The sequence below is a fragment of the Nematolebias whitei genome, chromosome 18, assembly GCF_014905685.2.
Source record: "Nematolebias whitei isolate Nwh7 chromosome 18, NemWhi1, whole genome shotgun sequence".
NCBI lineage: Eukaryota > Metazoa > Chordata > Actinopteri > Cyprinodontiformes > Rivulidae > Nematolebias > Nematolebias whitei.
Window position 1 is genome coordinate 12010864 of NC_056515.1, and position 21336 is coordinate 12032199.

The 21336-nt window shown below is 45.0% G+C and overlaps 1 protein-coding gene across 1 annotated transcript in view; it reads left to right on the plus strand.

Moving 5' to 3' along the window:
• The window catches only part of LOC119424733 (tenascin), a 49087-nt gene that overhangs the window by 8593 nt on the left and 19158 nt on the right, over window positions 1-21336 (plus strand). The window contains exons 6-10 of the mRNA XM_037692232.1: window positions 10722-10991; window positions 11792-11977; window positions 12821-12910; window positions 13120-13383; window positions 17580-17855. Coding sequence (XP_037548160.1) covers window positions 10722-10991; window positions 11792-11977; window positions 12821-12910; window positions 13120-13383; window positions 17580-17855 — 1086 coding nt within the window. The remainder of the gene's footprint in view (window positions 1-10721; window positions 10992-11791; window positions 11978-12820; window positions 12911-13119; window positions 13384-17579; window positions 17856-21336) is intronic.

Sequence of the window (21336 nt, forward strand, 5' to 3'; positions counted from 1 at the left end):
GAGAGCAGAGTGGGGGTCTGCGAGCGGGGGGGTATGTTTTTCGAGCAACTCCGCCCCCCCCCCCCCCCCCCCCCCAAACTTTGCTTGTCACACCTGCATTTCCAGTGGTCTTCTAAGGAGGACATAGAGCTGAAGGTTGAGCTCTGGTGTACTCTTGTTCCCAGCTCATGCTTCTATCGCTGGAGTGGCCAGAAACGGACCCAGAACCGGTCTACCAAACTTCCACCGGCTACCCCTGCACCTTCTACATGCCCCACTCAACCTGGCAAGCTGAGCTTCAGAGAACACTCCCCGTCAGCGTCTCAGTGGGTAACAACCACAACACCCCACCTTCTAGTATTTCTGTGGGAGATGGCCCCGATGCCCCAGCTCTGAGTGTTTCAGTGGGGGTTGGATCAGACATCTCACCTCCTTCTTGTGTTTCTGTGGGGGCTGGTCCCAATGCCCCACCTCTGAATCTCTCAATGGGGGTTGGACCAGATGCCTCACCACCTTCTTGTGCTTCTGTGGGAGCTGGTCCCAATGCCACACTTCAGATTGTTTCAGTGGGGGTTGGACCAGACATCTTCATTCCTTCCTGTGTTTCTGTGGGGGCTGGTCCCGCCACCCCACCTCTAAATCTCTCAGTGGGGGTTGGACCAGATGCCTCACCACTTTCCTATGTTTCTGTGGGGGCTGGTCTTGACATCCCACCTCCTGGTGTCTCAGGGTGCATTCACACCAGCCCTGTTTAGTCTGCTTTAATCAAACTCTAGCTAGTTTTCCTAGGAAGTCCGGTTCGTTTGGGGAGGTGTGAATGTGCCATCGAACTCTGTCATGGAACAAAAAGGTGAACTCTGGCCCGGGCTAAAACCTATGTCTCGGTCCAGTAGAAGAGAACTCCAGCGCGGTTCCAGTACAGTGTTAATGTAATCAGACCGCCCCCGCTCCACAAGCAAGAAGAGGAGTACAGTGCAGGGCAAACAAACATGCATTTCTCTTACCTTATATGGAGCCGTCAGCTGCCTTGTGTGAAAAACAATATTCTCCATGGTCTTCTGCCTCATCTTCTACTCATGTTGAGTCCATTTTTGAAAAATGACTAAATATAACTCCTAAAACTACTAAAACTTGATGCCACTCCAGATGGCTAGGCCTCAGACTGACGAAGCCTCTTGGACGAGGGGCGAAACGTTTCTTTTTAACAAAAAAATGAAGTCCAGATGACATGATTCAACCTTTTTTGTTGTTATATACCTGGATGACTGAGAAAACAAACTTTGTGTTTTTGAAACCATTAGTGAAAAGGCCAGACTTCAGGGGTATCTGAGGCAGGCTTGAAACACAAGAGTCAGGGTGGCTTCTGGGTAATACCAGATGGCTAGGCCTCAGACTGATGAAGCCTCTTGGACGAGGGGCGAAACGTTTCTTTTTAACAAAAAAACGAAGTCCAGATGACATGATTCAACCTTTTTTGTTGTTATATACCTGGATGACTGAGAAAACAAACTTTGTGTTGATGCCACTCCGTTTTTGTTTTTATTTCCAGAAGAAGAAGAAAAAGTTTCTTCAGAGATTTTTATGTCGTTTCTTTCAGTAGTTCTTGGTGCAGCGCCCACACAGGCGAGTGGGGGAACAGGTTGGTTCAAACAGGTTGGGTCGACTGCACAGTGCAGTGTGAATGCAAACGCACTAGCTCAAATGTAAACAAAATGTCATGAATATTGGTCCCCAACCGAACCGAGTCTACCAGACTATCAGGTGTGAAAACAACCTCAGTGGAGGTTGGACCAGACGCCTCATCACTTTCCAGTGCTTCAGTGAGGATGGGTCCCAACACCTCACTACCTTCCAGCATCTCATAGGGGGTCCAGGTGGGTGCCTCTCACAGTTCCTGCGAGGGGGTCCATGTGGACGCCTCTCACCTCTCATCACCTGTGTCGCCAGCACTTCCTTCTTTGCTTCTGGTGGTGCCTGTTCAGTCCAGCAAGGCTAAACCTTCTCAGGGCCCACCCCAGCCAACAAAGAGGCAGAGATTCTGTGAAAATGAACCTGGTAAGGAACCGTCTCTGGCAGCAAAAAGGTGGAGACTTGGTGACAGCCCACTTCCATGTCTCCTGGTGGGTTCCACGCCTCATGAGAGTTCCACGTTGCTTCTTGTGAGTTCCATGCCTCATGAGGATTCTATGCCTTGTGAGGGTTCTACATCTCATGAGAGTTCCACACCTCATGAGGGTTCCATGTCTTGTGAGAGTTCCACGCTTTGTGAAAGTTCCACGCCTTGTGAGAGTTCCATGCTGCTCCTTGAGGGTTCCATGCTGCTCTTTGAGGGTTCCACGCCAGCTACAGCCCCTGAGTGTTCCACAACAGCTACAGTTTCCTGGGTCGCCACGCCAGCTGCAGAATCCATGGTTCCCCCTCTCCTTTTTCTCTGTGCTGCGTGGTCATGATCACTAAGGGTGACCATCACCATCAGCTGCCCACAGGACCGGCTGCCACATGTTGGATGGTCCCTGGCTGCCCCCTGAACTTATGCCCCTGTCACAAACCAATTCAATTCAGTTTATTTATATAGCACCAAATCACAACAAAGTTGTCTCAGGGCACTTTACAGAGACATTCACATACATAAAAGCCAATTAGTAAAGTTCTCTATCTAAGGAATCCAGCAGACACGTTGAATCTTGTCTATTTTGAATCCAAAACAGGCAGATGGAGTGAGAGTCACCTGTCAAGACTGCAGTGAATGATGTCACTGGTCCTATGCAGAGCAGCTGAAATAAAGTGGTTTGAGGGGCAAATCCAATAACGAGGTCCGGTTGTCAGAGCAGGGGTCATGAACAGGAAGGCAGAGGTCCAGATTCAAAATCCAAAAACATAATCCGAGAGTCGTGGTCATAGACTGAAGAGGAGGTTGTTACCGTGATCAGAGAGGCAGAACAGAACCAGATGAGGAGCAGGCAAAAAACGGGAAATCCAGAAGGCAAGCCGTGAAGTCAAAAATCCAATAGAACAAGGCTTGAGGTTCAGGCATGAAACTATGAAGGCTTGAAAATCAGAGACCATGGAAGGTGTAATAATCTCGCACTGGTGGAGAGGGAGAATGGATCTTATAAAGAGTGCAGAGCAGGTGAACTAGATGAGCTGAACAGGTGAGTGGAATCAAGGCTGATTGCTGTGATAGGCTGAGGGGGTGTGGTGAACTGTTAACTGACAGGAGCAGATGTGAGCAATGACAGGAGCTGAGGGATAAACAAAACATGAAGGAGAGGGGCAGAAAACATGGCATGTCATGAAGGGGCAGGGAAGTGAGCAGATGGGGGGCCAGCGGGGGTCACTGATCATGACAGCCCCATGTTGAATGGCCTCCCAGCTGTCCACCAGAATTGCTTCCACATGCCGAGCCATGTCCCGGTCGCCCACCTGAACTGTGGTCACATGATGGATGGGCTCCCAGCTAGTCCTGGGAGAGGTGATTCCATACTGGACGGTCCTTGGACCACCTAACCACCCCTTTTTTGTGTGTTTTTACTCTCTTGTGTTTAGTTTCCAGGTTCCACCCTGTCAGTTTTTGTTTTTTCCTAGTGTGTGTTCCCCTTGTACCCACAATCCTTGCAGTTCACCCATCCTCCCACCCAAGTTTTGGGGTGTGGGTTTTTGGAGACGTCAGGGGGCATCCTTGATGGGGGGTACTGTCAAGATGGTGCCCTCTGGTGGCTGGTTTCTGCCCCTGCACTCCCTGGTGTCCCATTACAATAATTAATCCTTATCTGCGTCACCTGTGTGTCCTTTCCAGGTGTTTGTGGTTGTGTCTTGTTTAGTCTGTGTATATAAGTCTGAGTCTTTGTGTTATTTATTGTCTGGGCATTGTCATGTGTATCCTCCTGATTTGTGATTTCTACGTGTCATCTAGTAACGTGAGTTCAGCTGCCATGTCAGCTTTTTTATTTTCCTTTATTAAAGTGTTTTCATTTTTACCACCTGGTCTCTGAGTCCTGCTTGCACTATTGGGTTCTACTCTAAAAACAACCATTTATGACAGACACCTGTTTTAAAATTTCTAAGTTACTAAAACTTTTTGTATTGAGCAGAACCCAAGAGCCATGGATATAAAAATAAATGATTTTATGGTTGTATCAGTTACCTGTTTAGGATATTGTACACATGGATTTACAAAACCTGTGGTGTCTATGTACAACAGGTGCTGTGCTTGGTTTTATTTACAAAGTGAATGGGGGGTGGGGGAAAAACAGAAATGCAACACAAGTCGTAAGAGGACAGTTCAAATACTGTATACAAATAACAAAATCAGGCTGTAGTATTGTAGTATCGTCTGCTTTTCTGCAGTTAGCAGAACATGATTTTTATAGTTTTACAAGTTTGATGAGTTGTTTAAAAGTGTGTGATCCTGTGATTCTAAGCAGCAATTTATTTATTTTTCTCAATGAAATCTCTGAGCAAATGCACAAATGAAAGATATTGTGGGGTCTGATTTTGAACCTGTGCACACAGTTTCATAAACTGAAGGAACTGTTAAATGGCTTCCAGTTTAACAAAGTGAGAGACACGATTTTAAATCCATGTGCATAGTTTAAAAAACTGAGAGAATGGACTGAAAATTTCTTTACATGATTTAATAAACCAAACAAACAAGAACAAATAATTTCTCGGGTTTGTAAGGGTCCCACTGCCTGCAGCCTGCCTTGCTGATGGCCGCTGATTAACAACACCTGGCGGTCATCAGCCTGATGAGCCTCTCCATCTACAAAAGGCTGCAGCCCAGTGTGACTCATCGCTGGAGCATATCACCTCTCATGGTATAGTACTGTTGAGCTAGATATGTCTAGGTGAAAAGAATTTGTTCACCTGTGTTCTCTTTTCCAGTTTCCTGGTTCCTCGTGTTTTTTGGATCGCCTCGTGACCTGATCTGGATCCCTCGGCCTGTCAGGTATTCCTCGTGCCATTTTTGCCTCCAGTTGCCAGCCTTCCTCGTTCCCTTGGATCCTCGTTGGATTTCCCTCTGCTGCTCACTCCTTGGACTGAAGGACCAGCTCCCCTCCTTTGGGTTTGGACTATAAGGACAAGAACGCTCTTCAAACAAACCACTCAGGTCTTCCCCTCTGGACCAACATTAACCTGTCGTCCCTCTTTCCAGGAGTTGCTGAGAAGCAGCATGTGGATTTTCACTGTAAATAATAAACACTGTTCTTTTTGTACTTCCCCTGTGTCTGCCTCGTTCTGGGTCTCATACCATATGAGTTCCCCGCGTAATCCTAACAGAAATGCTCCAGCCACAAAAGAACCAGAATGAGACCAAGAGCGAGCAGACAACCCCCGGTTCCCCAGAGAAACGGATCGACGGGTTGGAAAGAGTTTTACGGCAAGTACTGACTCACCAGACCACAGTCCAGTCCAACCTTCAGGAGCTCGGAGGTATGATTTATTCCATTAAACGTCAACTGCAAGCTTCTTCCTCCTCAGCTTCAGTCGTTCCGCCAGCCCCCGCGGCTCCTGGCTCCATTCCTCCTGTTCAACAAATGTTAATTAAACCTTCTGAGTTCTTCACCGGAGACCCTGACCAATGTGGCGGCTTCTTGCTGCAGTGCAGACTCGCCTTCGAGGCGGCTCCCTCTCAGTTCTCCTCGGACGCGGCCAAGATCACCTTTTTCGTAAGTCAGCTCAATGGTAACGCTCTCCGGTGGGCTCACTCATTTCTCCTGAGCCATGAAAATCCCTCTGCAACCTATGAACTATTTCTGCATGAGTTTCATAGGATTTTTGATCGCCCCCTGCAGACGTCGAACACCGCCAAACGTTTGTTGAATTTACAATAGGGCCGTCGTAACGCTTCGGAGTTCACCCTGGAGTTTCGGATCCTTGCTGCCCAAACAGGATGGGACGAGCCTGCCCTCCAAAGTATTTTCTTAAACTCCTTATCTGATTTTCTCAAAGACCAGATGGCCACGCGAGACAAGCCCGAGACTTTCGCCAAGTTACTAGACCTTGCCATCTCCATCGATGACCGTTTCCGGGAAAGGAGGAGAGAGGCAAACTACAATTCCCATCGATCCCCGGCTTCCGGGTTTCCGACTTCTCCAGGTGAGTCCAAGTCTGCACCTTTGTACTACGCTTCCCAGAATCTTCCCACTTCCGGGTTCACGACCCCTCGCCACGAGTCCGTTTCACCCAAGCAGTCTCCCTTGAACTACAACTCCCAGTCCCCCATGCTTCCTGGTCTCAACCAATCATCTTCTTTTTCTCCACGAGATCACTCACCCGAGCCTATGCAGGTGGGGCGCGCACGGCTGACTCCTGCAGAGAGACAGCGGCGTGTATCCGCCCGTCTCTGCATTTATTGTGGTAACCCCGGTCATTTTCTGCCCCACTGTCCGTTTCGTGGAAGACGAGAACTTCCACCAGTAAAGCGGGAGTTACTGGTGGGAACTTCTGCGTTAACCTCCCCGTTTAAACTTTTGCTTCCCATGGTCATTCAGACTCCCGACCATCGCTTTTCATTTTCAGCCCTCATCGACTCGGGTGCTGAACAAAACCTGATTAGTGCTGATTTAGTTAGAGAACATTCCTTGCCTACTCGTGAGATTCCCCCCATTTCTGTCGCCGGCTTAACCGGAGACGCATTGGCCCGCATTAATCAGAAAACCACCGATTTGCATGTCATCATCTCAGGTAATCATCATGAGATGACTGATTTCTTTGTGTTTAACTCTCATACGCCCCAGATAATTTTAGGTTTTCCCTGGCTTCGAAATCATAATCCTGTTGAGCATGCATCAGGATAATCCTGTTATTAATTGGGAGCGCGACTGTGTTGACAAATGGAGCGACAAGTGTCTCAGTAACTGTCTTCGCTCCGCCATTAACGAGTTCCCTTGGGACACGCCTCCTCTAGAGGAGATCGACCTCCCCTTTGGGAGCCGGTTTCTTTTTCGTTTCTAAGAAAGATAAAACTCTCAGGCCATGTATTGATTACCGCGGATTAAACAACATAACTATAAAAAACAAGTATCCGCTCCCCCTCATTGGCTCGCTGCAGGAACAATTACAGTCGGCTTCTTGCTTCACTAAACTCGACTTAAGAAACGCTTACCACCTCGTGCGTATTAAGGAGGGCGACGAGTGGAAAACAGCTTTTCCTACTCCTTTGGGTCATTTTGAATATTTAGTTATGCCCTTTGGGTTGACCAATGCCCCCGCGGTTTTTCAGGAGCTCGTCAACAATGTCCTGCGCGACTTTATTGGTAATTTTGTTTTCATCTACCTCGACGATATTCTTATTTTTTCTCGCGACCCATCTCAGCACACGGCTCACGTCTGCACGGTTCTTCAGCGGCTGCTAGAGAATCAGTTGTTCGTTAAGGCGGAGAAATGTGAGTTTAATACCTCCACCGTCTCCTTCCTAGGTTTTATTTTTAAGGGCGGACGTTGTCGAACCGACCCCGAGAAGACCAGGGTGGTAGTCGACTGGCCGACCCCGGAGTCCAGGAAACAGTTACAACGTTTCCTGGGCTTCGCAAATTTTTACAGGCAGTTTATTAAAGATTATAGTTGTGTCGCCGCCCCCCTGTCTCAGCTCACTTCCACTGCCCGAGCCTTTCACTGGACCCCAGAGGCTGAGGCCGCCTTCAAGAAGCTCAAGTCCCTCTTTTCCTCCACACCCATCCTCTGCCATCCAGACCCTACGCACCAGTTCATTTTGGAGGTGGACGCCTCCGACACTGGGGTAGGGGCGGTCCTTTCTCAGCAAGCACCCTCAGACAATAAAGTTCATCCCTGCGCCTTCTTTTCTCGACGTCTCTCTCAAGCAGAGCGCAACTATGACGTGGGCAACCGCAAGCTGTTGGCGGTCAAGCTCGCGTTGGAGGAATGGCGGCACTGGTTGGAAGGCACTGAGATCCCTTTTTTGATTTGGACCGACCACAAAAATTTGACTTACCTTAGGAACGTCAAGCGTCTGACCCCCCGTCAGGCCCGTTGGTCACTTTTTTTAAATAGATTTAATTTTGTCCTTACTTTCCATCCGGGCTCTAAAAACGTCAAACCTGATGCCCTGTCCAGGCAGTTTGCCCCTCCTGACTCACCTGAGAGCTCCGATAACATTGTTCCCCTCACCTGTATTGTCGGCTCCCTCTCCTGGCCCATCACCGCTACCGTTCAGGAGGCCCTTCTCTCCAAACCCGATCCTGGTGGTGGTCCCCCCGGTCCCCTCTTTGTTCCTTCCAGCGTGCGGTCCGACGTGCTCCAGTGGCTCCACTCGAACAAACTCTCTTGCCACCCTGGAGTCAACCGCATGCTCGCTCTCACTAAAACTCACTTCTGGTGGCCCTCCATGTCCAAAGACATTAAGGACTTTGTTTCGGCCTGTCCCGTCTGTGCCAGGAACAAGTCTGGTACACAACCTCCGGCTGGCCCTCTGCTTCCCCTCCCGACCACTAGTTGCCCCTGGTCCCACATCGCCCTCGATTTCGTGACTGGCCTTCCCCCATCTGACGGCAACACCACTATCCTCACTGTTGTTGACCGTTTCTCTAAGGCTGCTCACTTTGTTCCCTTCCTAAGCTCCCTTCTGCCCTCGAGACCGCTCACCTTCTTACCCTTCATGTTTTCAGGCTCCATGGGATCCCTTCGGACATCGTCTCTGACCGAGGCCCGCAGTTTATCTCCCAGGTCTGGCACTCCTTCTGCAAGTCGCTCGGGGCGTCCGTTAGCCTTACCTCCGACTACCATCCTCAGGCTAATGGGCAAGCTGAGCGCTGCAATCAGGAGTTGCAGTCCACCCTGCATTGCCTGGTCGAGTCCAATCCTTCGTCCTGGAGCCAACATTTGGTTTGGGTGGAATATGCCCACAATTCCCACCATTCCTCTGCCACCGGTATGTCCCCCTTCGAAGCCTCCCTTGGCTACCTTCCCCCTCTCTTTCCCAGTCTAGAGCTCGACTGCTCGGACCCATCCGTGCAGCATCACTTCCGGCGTTGTCGTTGCGTCTGGCGCCAGGCCAAGGCGGCCCTCCTTAGGACCGCGGCCCAGGCTAAACGGTTCACAGACCGCCACCGTTCAGCAACACCCACCTACCAGGTCAGCCAGCAGGTTTGGTTGTCCACCAGGGACATCAAACTGCGGGACACCCCCCGCAAGCTGGCCCCCCGCTTCATTGGGCCCTTCCCCATTACCCGCATCATTAACCCCTCTGCGGACCGTCTCCAACTCCCCAGGGCCATGAGGATTCACCCGACCTTCCATGTTTCCCAGGTCAAGCCCGTCTCCCTCAGTCCCTTGTGCCCCCCTTCTGACCTCCCCTCGCCGCCCCGCCTGATCGACAACCACCCTGCGTTCACCGTCAGATCCATCCTGGACGTGCGACGCAGGGGTAGGGGTTTCCAGTACCTGGTCGATTGGGAGGGGTACGGTCCTGAGGAGAGGTCATGGATCCCCAGGTCCTTTATCCTCGACCCAAGCCTCATCTCCAGGTTCTTCAGAGACCACCCCGAGAAGCGCCTCAGGTCGCCTGGAGGCGATTCTTGAGGGGGGGTACTGTAAGGGTCCCACTGCCTGCAGCCTGCCTTGCTGATGGCTGCTGATTAACAACACCTGGCGGTCATCAGCCTGATGAGCCTCTCCATCTACAAAAGGCTGTAGCCCAGTGTGACTCATCGCTGGAGCATATCACCTCTCATGGTACAGTACTGTTGAGCTAGATATGTCTAGGTGAAAAGAATTTGTTCACCTGTGTTCTCTTTTCCAGTTTCCTGGTTCCTCGTGTTTTTTGGATCTCCTCGTGACCTGATCTGGATCCCTCGGCCTGTCAGGTATTCCTCGTGCCATTTTTGCCTCCAGTTGCCAGCCTTCCGCGTTCCCTTGGACCCTCGTTGGATTTCCCTCTGCTGCTCACTCCTTGGACTGAAGGACCAGCTCCCCTCCTTTGGGTTTGGACTGTAAGGACAAGAACGCTCTTCAAACAAACCACTCAGGTCTTCCCCTCTGGACCAACATTAACCTGTCATCCCTCTTTCCAGGAGTTGCTGAGAAGCAGCGTGTGGATTTTCACTGTAAATAATAAACACTGTTCTTTTTGTACTTCCCCTGTGTCTGCCTCGTTCTGGGTCTCATACCATCTGGGTTCCCCGCGTAATCCTAACAGGGTGTAGTGGTTTGTTATTGCTATGTGAATTAAATCAAACTCCTGACTCACTCATTTGAATCAGGAGTTTGATGAGTGAGTTGCTCCATCCCTTGTCTGCAACAACGCTTGTGCTCTCTGGGAGATCCCAGAGGAATATTTTCAGTGTCGGTAAAATTCCATAATAAAGAGAAGAGTTACAACAGGAAATCCTTTCTGACTTAGATTACTTACCTCTATAACACAGAGCCATGTCATAGTTGTCATTTATACTGTCTTGCTCCATGTGCTTGCTGAAACTTTTTATTTCAGTATTACCCAATACTATGTAACGAAATGCTTCCAAGATCCTTACGTAACTGATGAGGCATGCCAGACCAGACCATCTGTTCTGCTTGGAAAAGTCATTTATTCTGCAGGTCTGGTGGAGGGAACATTCCCCCCACCCCCCCTCCCCGTAAATACAGGAAGATTAGGTTCCTGCTTTATTCCCACAACATGATCCTTTACCAAATATATGTTAGATATATATTATTTTTTTGGGGAATATTCAACTACATTCATGTTTACTTAAGCATTTTTTGTTTTCCCCGATTTCCCACCCCAGAAATCGATGGCCCCCGGCAGATGGAGGTGAAGGATGTCACAGACTCCTCGGTTTTGGTCAGCTGGTATCTTCCTGTGGCCCCCTCTGACAGAGTCAGCATGTTTTACATGCCAAGCTCAGACCAATCAAACCAAACCATGGTGGATATTTCCCCACTTGACAAACAGTACAGCATTGATAGTCTGAGGCCAGATACCAAGTACTATGTGGCTATCATTTCAAGACTGGGAGATGCCTCGAGTGACCCTGTCAACACCACATTTACAACAGGTTGGTGTTTGAGAAATATTAAACATTTCTTTATGCTTTCTGTTTCTTGCACTGGACATTTAGGCAGGATGTGGATCATGAGTATCATGCTGATTTTTAAAGAAAAGGCAACCCTAGTTGACTATTAACTGTTAATGCCAGTCCAAGGTTAAGTCAGGTCCAGACAGATTCTTCTTTGCTGAAACGTTTCATCTTTTATCCAAAAGACTTCTTCAGTTAGATTGTTGTTAGATTTATCTACCTGGATTATTGAGCATGCATCAAGACGTTAATGTCAGTGTTATGGAAAAATGAGAAATGCTTTCTGAGTGTGAGTTGGGGATGATTCCCAGCTACTAAAATACAAAATTTTAATTTTAGCTTGGTAACTGTAAAACTAAGGTTCAGCTATCTAAGGTCAAACCACTATGGCAGACAACTTGTATTAGATTAACTCCTAGAGGTAATTACGGCAGTTGTAAATCTATATCCACTGATAATATTCAAAATTTCATTAAAATAACCCCACCCACCCACAGGCAAAAACATTATCCCTAACCTTTTGCCTTTCAGCAACAAGCACTACCAACATGTACTGTATTTTACAAAATAACTAGGCCGCTGGACAGTAGGATACTGTTGAGTCATGTTAGCAGCTAGGTTATTATAATCTTAAATACTGTAATCCAAATTTTATAGGACAGTAAATTGCTTTTGTATTCAAGACTCTTATTTGATAGGCTCAAACACATTTTATACAAGTATGTTAATTTGCTTAGAATGGCTCTTCTAATGTAATTTATTAACTGTATTTATCTTAGCACTGGATGCCCCCAAGGGCCTGCAGGCTGTGGCTCAAACAGATGATAGCATCACTTTAGAGTGGATCAACAGTCAGGCTGATGCCAAAAACTATCGAGTGAAATACAGCCCCATCTCTGGCACCGCTCATGGGGAGGAGGTGTTCCCTAGAGGGCCGGGATACACCACACAGGGGACCATCATGGGTAAGGATTAAAGAGTGTTCCTGAAGCCTGACTTTCAGACTTTCAGCATGTGGTTATTCTGGGAATGTCAGTGTTCACACTGCAGTGAGGCTGTCTTGTTTTTTTTTTTTTTTCTGGCTTTTTTTCCATAAATTATTTCTGCATATCTTTTCCACTTTAACCATCCAAAAGTCAAAATGTTCAGATCATTCAGGATGTCTTGGCTAAGACTTTTGGCTTTTGCAACTTTTCTAATTTTCAAAATATTTTTTTCATTTGCTCTTTATTTGTACAGGTAGTCTCATTGAGTCACGAGAACACATTTTCAAGAGAGACATGTTTTTTTTATTTACTTTTTAATTTTACTTTATTTGTAAAAACAGACACTATAGAAATATATAACCCTTCAAAACATTGCTTTATTTGAAATATATTCCAGCATTTAGCTAGGGATTTGCTACTTGTAGAGGGTGTTTACAGCTTGTAGCATGTATTTACTTTTATTTATTTATTTTGGTCAACATTTTGCAACTAGCTTTTTTACTACTTTTAGCTTTTAGACAGAAGTTTGCTACTTTTACCTTTTAGATAACATTGCAACTTTTGGGTAGTGTTTTGCTCCTCTTAACTTTCAGCTATTGTTTTGCCAGCATTTCACTACTGTTACCTTAAAGCTAGCATTTGGCTACTTTCAAGTTTTTACCTAGCGTTCTTTTCGTTTCAGCTTTCAGCTAGTTTTACACAGCTCAGTTGTAACTTTTTTTGTTGCTAATTTTTTCAGTCTTTTAACTGTTAGCATTTCTACTGCATGTTTTCCTGTAAATGCCATTTCTCTAGTTTTTCCACCTTCTCTTTGTAATTCAGGGCTGAAGCCAGGGACAGAGTATGGGATCGGAGTGACAGCTGTAAAGAATGAAAGAGAGAGCTTACCTGCGACAGCGAACGCAGCAACTGGTGAGCAGCCTTTCAGCTGTCCAAACAGCTGTCCTTCAATGTGTCACCAAGTCAAATTGTTACAAACTGAGTGATGAAATGTAAACAATGAAAGGGAAAGTAATTTATATTATTCTATAGATAACAACAGGGATTTTTTTATTACCTATTTACACTGTGATCAAATATTTGGTTTACTAATCCCACCAGCTTCATCTGTCTTCTCTCAGATCTGGATCCTCCCAGAGGTTTTGAAAAAGTTAAGTCCACAGAGACATCACTCACTTTGACGTGGCAAAAACCTCAGGCTAAAGTCGGTCGGTACAGACTGGTGTACACCTCCAGAGATGGTCAGGCCAAGGAGGTCGAGATCCCAGTCACAGAAACTACATATGTCTTGTCCAGTCTGACTCCTGGAATGAACTACACCTTTAATTTGACTTCAGAGAGGGGACAAAGGAGAAGCAGACCCGTCTCCCTGTCTGCATCCACAGGTGGGTGAGCAACAGTTCTTCCACAGAATAAAGTAAACTTATACCCATAAATTTCCACATGCAGTAACAAACTTTCACAATTTTTCAAGTTTGAGTTTAAAAAATAAAAAAAAATTTCTTTTCAGCAACATGTTTCGTTGGCTATGTTTTGGGTCTGTGACGTTAACTAACAGAAAAATCTCAAACTTTGACATCTCCTCAGTAAGAAAAGTAGCTATTGGCTGTCCTAGAAGTCACTAGATGACATAATTGCCTAATTTGCACATCTGTATGTAATTGAGATCTACCTATAGAAGGGATAAATGTAAACATTAGAGAGACAAAAAGTAAGTAAAAACACTTAATGTGTGTTAATGTGTTCATTCTTCAAATTTCAAATGAACTTTACGAAATGGTTTCATGACTTTAATGCTTTGCATTGACCAACATTATATCAATCAATTTTGTCACATATTGTTTAATGTTAGAACATAAAATTTCAACTTTACATTCATTTTTAGGGACCACGGGTGGAAGTTAATTAGAAAGCAATCATAAAAAGAAGAAAAGAAAAACAAATAACTATTAAGTGCAGTGGAATTGAAGCTTTACATTAAACCCTCCTTTTTTATCTGGGCTTGGGACTGACAAGTGACACTCTGGAAGAGTAACTTAGTTTTATTTATTTAGTTAGTTTTACTTAAGTTATTTTTTTAGAGCCTAAAACAAATCAAAGTTAAAAAAATGCATATTTTAGGCCATAACCATAATTTTTTTTAACAATTTTTGTAAAGCAGGTTTTAACTGGAAAACATTAACAATCTAAATGGATAAAAAAAAGGGATAAGAAAAAAAAACTGTTATCTCTGTGCATGCACATGTGATTCCTGTGCAGTATGAACGTTCGGTGGGACTCCTCTGCTCTGGCTGCAGCTGGTTGTGTTGCATGAGGCCACAGTGAGTCAGACAGCAAGCAGCACTCGCTGCTCGTTGACAGTGACAGAATGATTAGTGCCTTCATGTGCAGGCTCTAAAAGTCTCCAAACACATTGTGAAAAATAACAAGATTTGTTGCTAACTGCTTTCTTGACAGTAAGTCACTAAAGGGGTATGAAACTCACTAAATATAGTGACAAAGTTGGAAAGTTGGCAACACAAATCTCAAAACACCCACCCAGTGTTTAATTTGAGCCGGATCCTGCCGTAACTGTTAGGGTCTGGTGCGGTGGCTGAACCCAAATGCAGGCAGGACTCGAGGACTCAGAGGATAAATAACTAAAACTTTTTATTAACAAAAACAAAAGAGCTGCAGTGGCAGCAAAATTTACATCCAGAGAACATGGAGCGAATACAAGGAGCCAGACAAGACATCACTAAACAATGCCCAGACAATGAAGAGATCTCACATACAGACTTATACACACACGTTAATTATATTCAAGGACCAACATCTGGGGAAGACAACGAGGTGGACGACAGAGGTTTATTACATTAGGGGAATAAACAGATCACACGAGGGAGGACAGGACAGAAACATAACACAAGAGGGCGCCGTCCTCACAGTACCTCCCCTCCAAGGATGTCCCCATGTCTCCAAAAACCCAAAACTTGGGTGGGAGGAGGGGGGAACTGTGAGGATGGAGGGCACATGGGAAAACACAAGGAAAAAAAAAAAAAAAATCGACAGGATGGAACCTGGGCTGCACACACAAAATGAACACAAAAAATGTCCAGACGGTCAGATGACCATCCATAGCCAAGGTAGAGTTCAAGGCGGGCAGGAGACTGTCCAGCACAGGACCATAGTTCAGGGGGACGGCCAGAAGCCCGCCCATCACGGGACCATATTTTAGGGAGATGACCAGGAGACTGCCCATCCTGGATCACAGTTCAGGAGTATGGCCAGAAGACCATCCATCACAGGACCACAGTTCAGGTATAAGGCTGGGAGTCTGCCCATCATGGCACCACAGTTCAGGTGGACGACTGGAAGACCGTCCATCACAGGATCACAGTTTAGGTGTAAGGCCAGGAGTCTGCCCATCATGGCACCACAGTTCAGGTGGATGACTTGAAGACCGTCTGTCACAGGACCACACTCAGATGGACGGCCGGGAGACTGCCCCTCACAGGACAGTTCAGGTGGGCAACTGGGAGGCCGACCAGCATGTGGTAGCTGATCAGGTGGGCAGACAGTGCCTATGGACACCCTGAGAGACGCCGATCGCCCAGCATGGGTAAGGAGGACCGAGGAACCATGAGCTCTGCAGCTGGCGTGGAGACCTGGGAGACAGCAGCTGTCACCAAGACCAAAGAGGTCACTGATAAGAATGAGTCCAGGGAGACCACAATTGTAGCAAAGACCACGTCTATCAATCCAGGCTTTAGCAAAAAGTTCATACATCCCCTGTTCATCTGCCCTCTACCTCTAACTGGGTAAACATGTTCACAAAGTCCTCAATGGCCACCATCCTTTCCCATAGTTCATTGGAGGTGACCATAGGTTAATTTCTTGTTACCCAGTGGAATTGATCACGTTCAGGCTCGTTCTCAGTGAGGAACATACAACCTGCTGGGTATGGGTCTGTTTCGCTCATTCTGTCACATTCCTCAGCTTTGTTACCCATTCACAAGCAGGCAAGGAGAGCAGGAGTTTCATCCATCCATCCATCCATTTTCTTCCACTTATCTGGGGTTGGGTCACGGGGGTAGCAGCGTAAGTAGGGAAGGCCCAGACTTCCCCAGCTCCTCTGGGTGAATCCCGAGGTGTTCCCATTCCAGCCGAGAAACATAGTCCCTCCAGCATGTCCTGATTCTTCCTTTGGGTCTCCTCCTGGTGTGACGTGTCCGGAACACCTCACCAGATAGGCATCCAGGAGGCATTCTAACCAGATGCCCGAGCCACCTCAACTGACTCCTCTCGATGTGAAGAAGCAGCGGCTCTACTCTGAGTCCCTCCCGGATGACCGAGCTTCTCACCCTATCTCTGAGGGAGAGCCGATACACCCTGCGGAGAAAACTCATTTCAGCCGCCTGTATCCGAGATCTCGTTCTTTCGATCACAACCCAAAGCTCATGACCATAGATGAAGGTAGGAACGTAGATTGACTGGTAAATTGAGAGCTTTGCCTTTTGACTCACCTCTCTCTTCACCACGACTGACTGGTACAGCACCCACTTCACTGCACATGCCGCACCTATCTGCCTATCGATCTCTCGCTCCATTTTTCCCTCATTCGTGAACAAGACCCCGAGAAACTTGAACTCCTCCACTTGGGGCAGGACCTCATCCCCATACTGGAAAGGGCACCCTAACCTTTTCCGGCTCAGGAGTTTCAATAAAAAAAATTTATTTAAACAACAAAACCAAATGGCTGACGAAGCAGCAAAAAACTTACTCAAGCTTACAGCGAGCAAACAGATCTAAACAGGTCGACAGGCAAGCAGGAACAGGATGGAACGGGACATCAGAATTAACTGAACAAGGCAGATAATTGGACGGACGGAAACAGACAGGGCAGAGAAGGACCTGTGGTATACAGAGCAATGAGCGGATGTTTTGGTAGTGATGAGGAGAGGTTTAAATAAGGCACAGGAAGAGTGGGTAATGAGTGCACCTGGGAAGGTAGCTGATTGGAGACAGGTGTAAATGGTTACTGAGTAGAGACGCAGGCTGAGGAGTGAGTGGGGAAATGACAGGAAACACAGAGTAAAACATAAGGATCGGAATAACAAAATACAAGAAATAGAAAAGGAAAATAAAGACGTAAATACAAAGAACACAGACAACGGGATAGATCATGTCATAGATGAAGTGGTATGAATAAAATAAAATAAACCTGCACATGTTGAAATGTCTTGTGAATGTAATGCATTCACAAGCCATAATGACAAGATGTAATTCATGTTGTCTTTATGAGCAATGAATATATTTAACTTATTGTCACAATCTTCTCTCATGAAGCCACCACCCTGGTGCTGACTTAAAAAGAAAACATCTCTCATCACTCACTGGTCATCACTGGTCTCCATATCCCATTCATGTCAGAACCATTGCTTCTGAGTACTTTAATTGTTTTCAGTGAGTGTAATTTGTTGTCTACCTCAAAAACTTCCAATACTCAGCTGCTTTTTGTTCTGAAAAATGTGATTTGAAAAGTACTGAATAATCCATTTAGCTGTTCAGCTGACCCAAATTTGATGTGTCTGTCTACCAGTGGAGCAGAAGCCAGCGATACATAACCTCACCATCTCTGACATTGCTTGGAATGGGTTCACTGCATCCTGGAGTCCCACAGGGGGGGACTTTGACAGTTTTATCATTGAGGTAACAAACATGGAGAATTTCGCAGAGAGTCAGAACCTCACTTTATCTGGAAACGCTTTGAGCCTAGGCATCTCTGGCTTGAATCCCAACACCAGCTACATGGTTGGTCTGTATGGGATGCATCAGAGCTCCTTCCTTGAGCCCCTGTACATTGAAGCCACCACAGGTATTTGCAACCTATTGCGTTGCAGTTCAACTTCTTTCTCTTTCCCATTGAAAATGTATGCTTTCTATTTGACTCAACATGCAGCGTGCACACCTGGTTGCATGAAACAAAATCAAGATAATAACCAAGTTTCTATTTCTTGCTTACTGTTCAACAGCAGAACCTGAGTGCATTAAATTTCTACATCCTAACCAATATTTTGCCTACTTCCAACCTCCAGCCACTATTTCTGAAAGAGGGTAGGGTGATGGGCGCCAGCGCTGCATCAATGAACCAAGCATTCACCCTTACTCCCAGCTGCTCACCCCGTCCCAGTTATCAAAGTGCATGAAGCCCCTCCCCCTCTACCATCCCTGCATTGTGGTCAGATCTGACGCTGATGTGCTGCAATGGTTGCAAAAGCAGAACCAATAACTATCACTTTCCCCGACCTGTTTTATCGTGACAGCGTGACCCATATAATGTGATTAGCCTTTATTCAGTGTGTAATCGATTAACCTTGGGCAATCATTTGCCTGTGTATACAAGCATTACACCATGCATGGAGTATTCATGTCTACTATAATTCTGTGAATTACTGTGAGTTAGCTATGGTGGCTTTTTGGTATCTGTTGTTATACAATATAATTAATTATTAGGAATAATTGCCAGCATGACAGTTGGTTAATTTGACAGAATATCAAAGTGAATATATTAATTTCCTTTTGAACTATTAGGTGGCAAATGATTAAATCTTCTTGCCATTATTAAGGTAATATTATGTGAAACTAATCTTATTGCCACCGTGTGTTGCATACATGTTTGCGTGTTAAAGCTTGTCTATCTTGTTGGTGGGGAAAAAAAAAACTTTTTATTTTTACACAATACCTTATTTTAGTTGTCAAACTGCAACTCATTCATTATTTTCTAATGAAATGCATGATGAAATAGCACTCAACATGCATGAAATATTTTTACCTTGTCACACTTTCCTAAGTAAAAAGAATTTCTAATTCATTTGAAATTGAAGTGGTGTAGAATCCAGAAATTTGCACAAAAGCATTTTGAGTTTCTTCCCTTGACATTTTTTGTTGTCTAATAATAATAATAATAATAATAATAATAATAATAATAATAATAATTATTATTATTATTATTATTATACATATATATATATTTTTTTATTTTTTTATTTTTTTTTTAATTCAAGCTGCAATATGACTTATACAGCTAAGTTTTGTAATTGTATTTTTTATGCATAAATACATGCATGTATTTAAACTTTTATTAAACAATTAGTTCGGTCATTCTTTTACAGAATAATATTTAACCATTGATTTCTTTCTTCAGCGACTCAACCTGTGCTTGGAAAAGTTTATGTCTCAAACATAACATTTGACAGCTTTACAATCCACTGGAACAACACTCAAAGAGAGTTTGATGGTTTTATCCTGGAGATTATTGACTCTGATTGGTTGGCAGAGCCAAAGGAATATAACGTATCCCATGATGTAACGTTCCTTGACATCACAGGGCTCAGGCCCAGCACTCATTACGTAGCCTACCTTTATGGGACATACAGAGGATCTCGAACAAGTGCTGTCAGTACTGTTGCATCAACAGGTATTTTGACTTTATTTGTATGCTTTATATTATCTATCTCATAAAAAAACTTGTATTATCTGTTTTACAACCCCAATTCTGAAAATAGCAGGGATGTTGTGTAAAATGTAAAATCAGAAACGGAACACAATATTTTGCAAGTTTCATAAACTCATACTTTTGTGCAATGGAAAATAATCAGTTGTCAAATGTTTAAACTAAGAAACTGACGTTTTTATGTGAAACAAAAATGGTCATTATAATTTGGATAGCAGCAACAGCTCAAAAAGTTGGTACATGGGCAACAAAAGGTTGTAAAAGTGATATGAATGAGAACAACTGTAGGAGTATTTTGCAACAGGTCAGTAAGACAAATTTGTATAAATAGAGCAGTTTAGACAAGTTGACTCTTGAATTTAAATCAGAAGTAACGATGGGCAGCTTCATAAATCTGAAAAAATAAGATTAATTTTAATGGCATCACTGCACTCGCTCAGGAACAATTAACACAAAGAAAATCAGCCAATCACATGGCAGCAGGTCAGTGCCTTTAAGGGCCCGGCATACGCCATCTGAAGCCGAACAGCCAACTCATGGTCACGTGGTTGTGGGGTGTTTGTTTTCATACACACCTTTCATAGTCCACGAGACACAAGAGCAGAGTTCCTGAGAAACCCCTCACGCTGGAGCATACGTCAGCGCAGGACTTCTTCGTGTCAGACTCTTCACTTTGTCCCTGCATCCTCTGTTTGGCCACAAATCTATCATGAAGAAAGCACCACACTTTTCAGCAGACGGACTCCTTCAGGCACAATGTCTGCATGATCTCCATTCAGGAGTTTTTGGCCATTTGACTCATTTTGTGTTTGAAGTAGACCGGTCACAATAACAAATTTTGCTGGGCGATTAATTGTCTCAGAAATTATCTCGATAAACGATAATATTGTTTGAAAATTGACAATTATTAGTAATTATTGTCAAATTTACAAAGAAATGTTGGTTAATTTGTTTTGTGTGTAGTATCTCTTTTGACCCCTGGATGGCAGTATAAGACTGTTTCAACCAAAGGATGGATACTGAGGGAGCGAGCAGCGTGTTACTTTAAGAAAAAAATGTGAGGGAGGCTTCTTGACGTGACATGGGCTGTCTCTCCTTCCTTTATTCGGTTCTCAAAATGGTGGACGCTCTGTGTGGTTTGAGCTCTTTAGCATAGCATTTTTCACACAAAGCTTTTAATTTAAAAAAATCAGTAATTAAGTTCTCATTACAAAACATTGGCTGGTCTGATGGTTCTAGATTCACTAGATTTCAAGCCAATCAATCACCTTTGGGATGAGGTGGAATGAGTGACTCACATCACAGATGTGCAGCAGTCAAATCTGCAGCAAGAACATAATGCTATCATCTCGATATGGACCATAATCACTGAGGAATGTTTCCAAAACCTTGTTGAATCTATGACATGAAGAACTCAGGCAGTTCTGAAGGCTGAAGGGGCCTTCAAACACAGTACTAGCCATGTATCTAGTCATGTGGCCTGTACAAACAGGAGCGTCTACTTACATATTAGAAAATATGCTTCCACCCAAATGGCATCTATTTCAGGGAAGACCTTGCATATTTCAGCAAGACAATGATAAACCATCAAATTCAAAAATTGTCTTTTTTTAAATTGTCTTATTGTCTTATTTTTCATTGTCTTATTTTTTAACTATTTATTTAAACATCCTGATGCATGCTCAATATTTATTTAAACATTTAATGTTTACTATGTTCCATCCATCCATTATCTTTACCCGCTTATTCCATTTTGGGTCAGGGGGGTCGCCGGTGCCCATGTCCAGCAATCACTGTGCGAGGGGCGGGGTACACCCTGGACGGGTCGCAAGTCCATCACAGG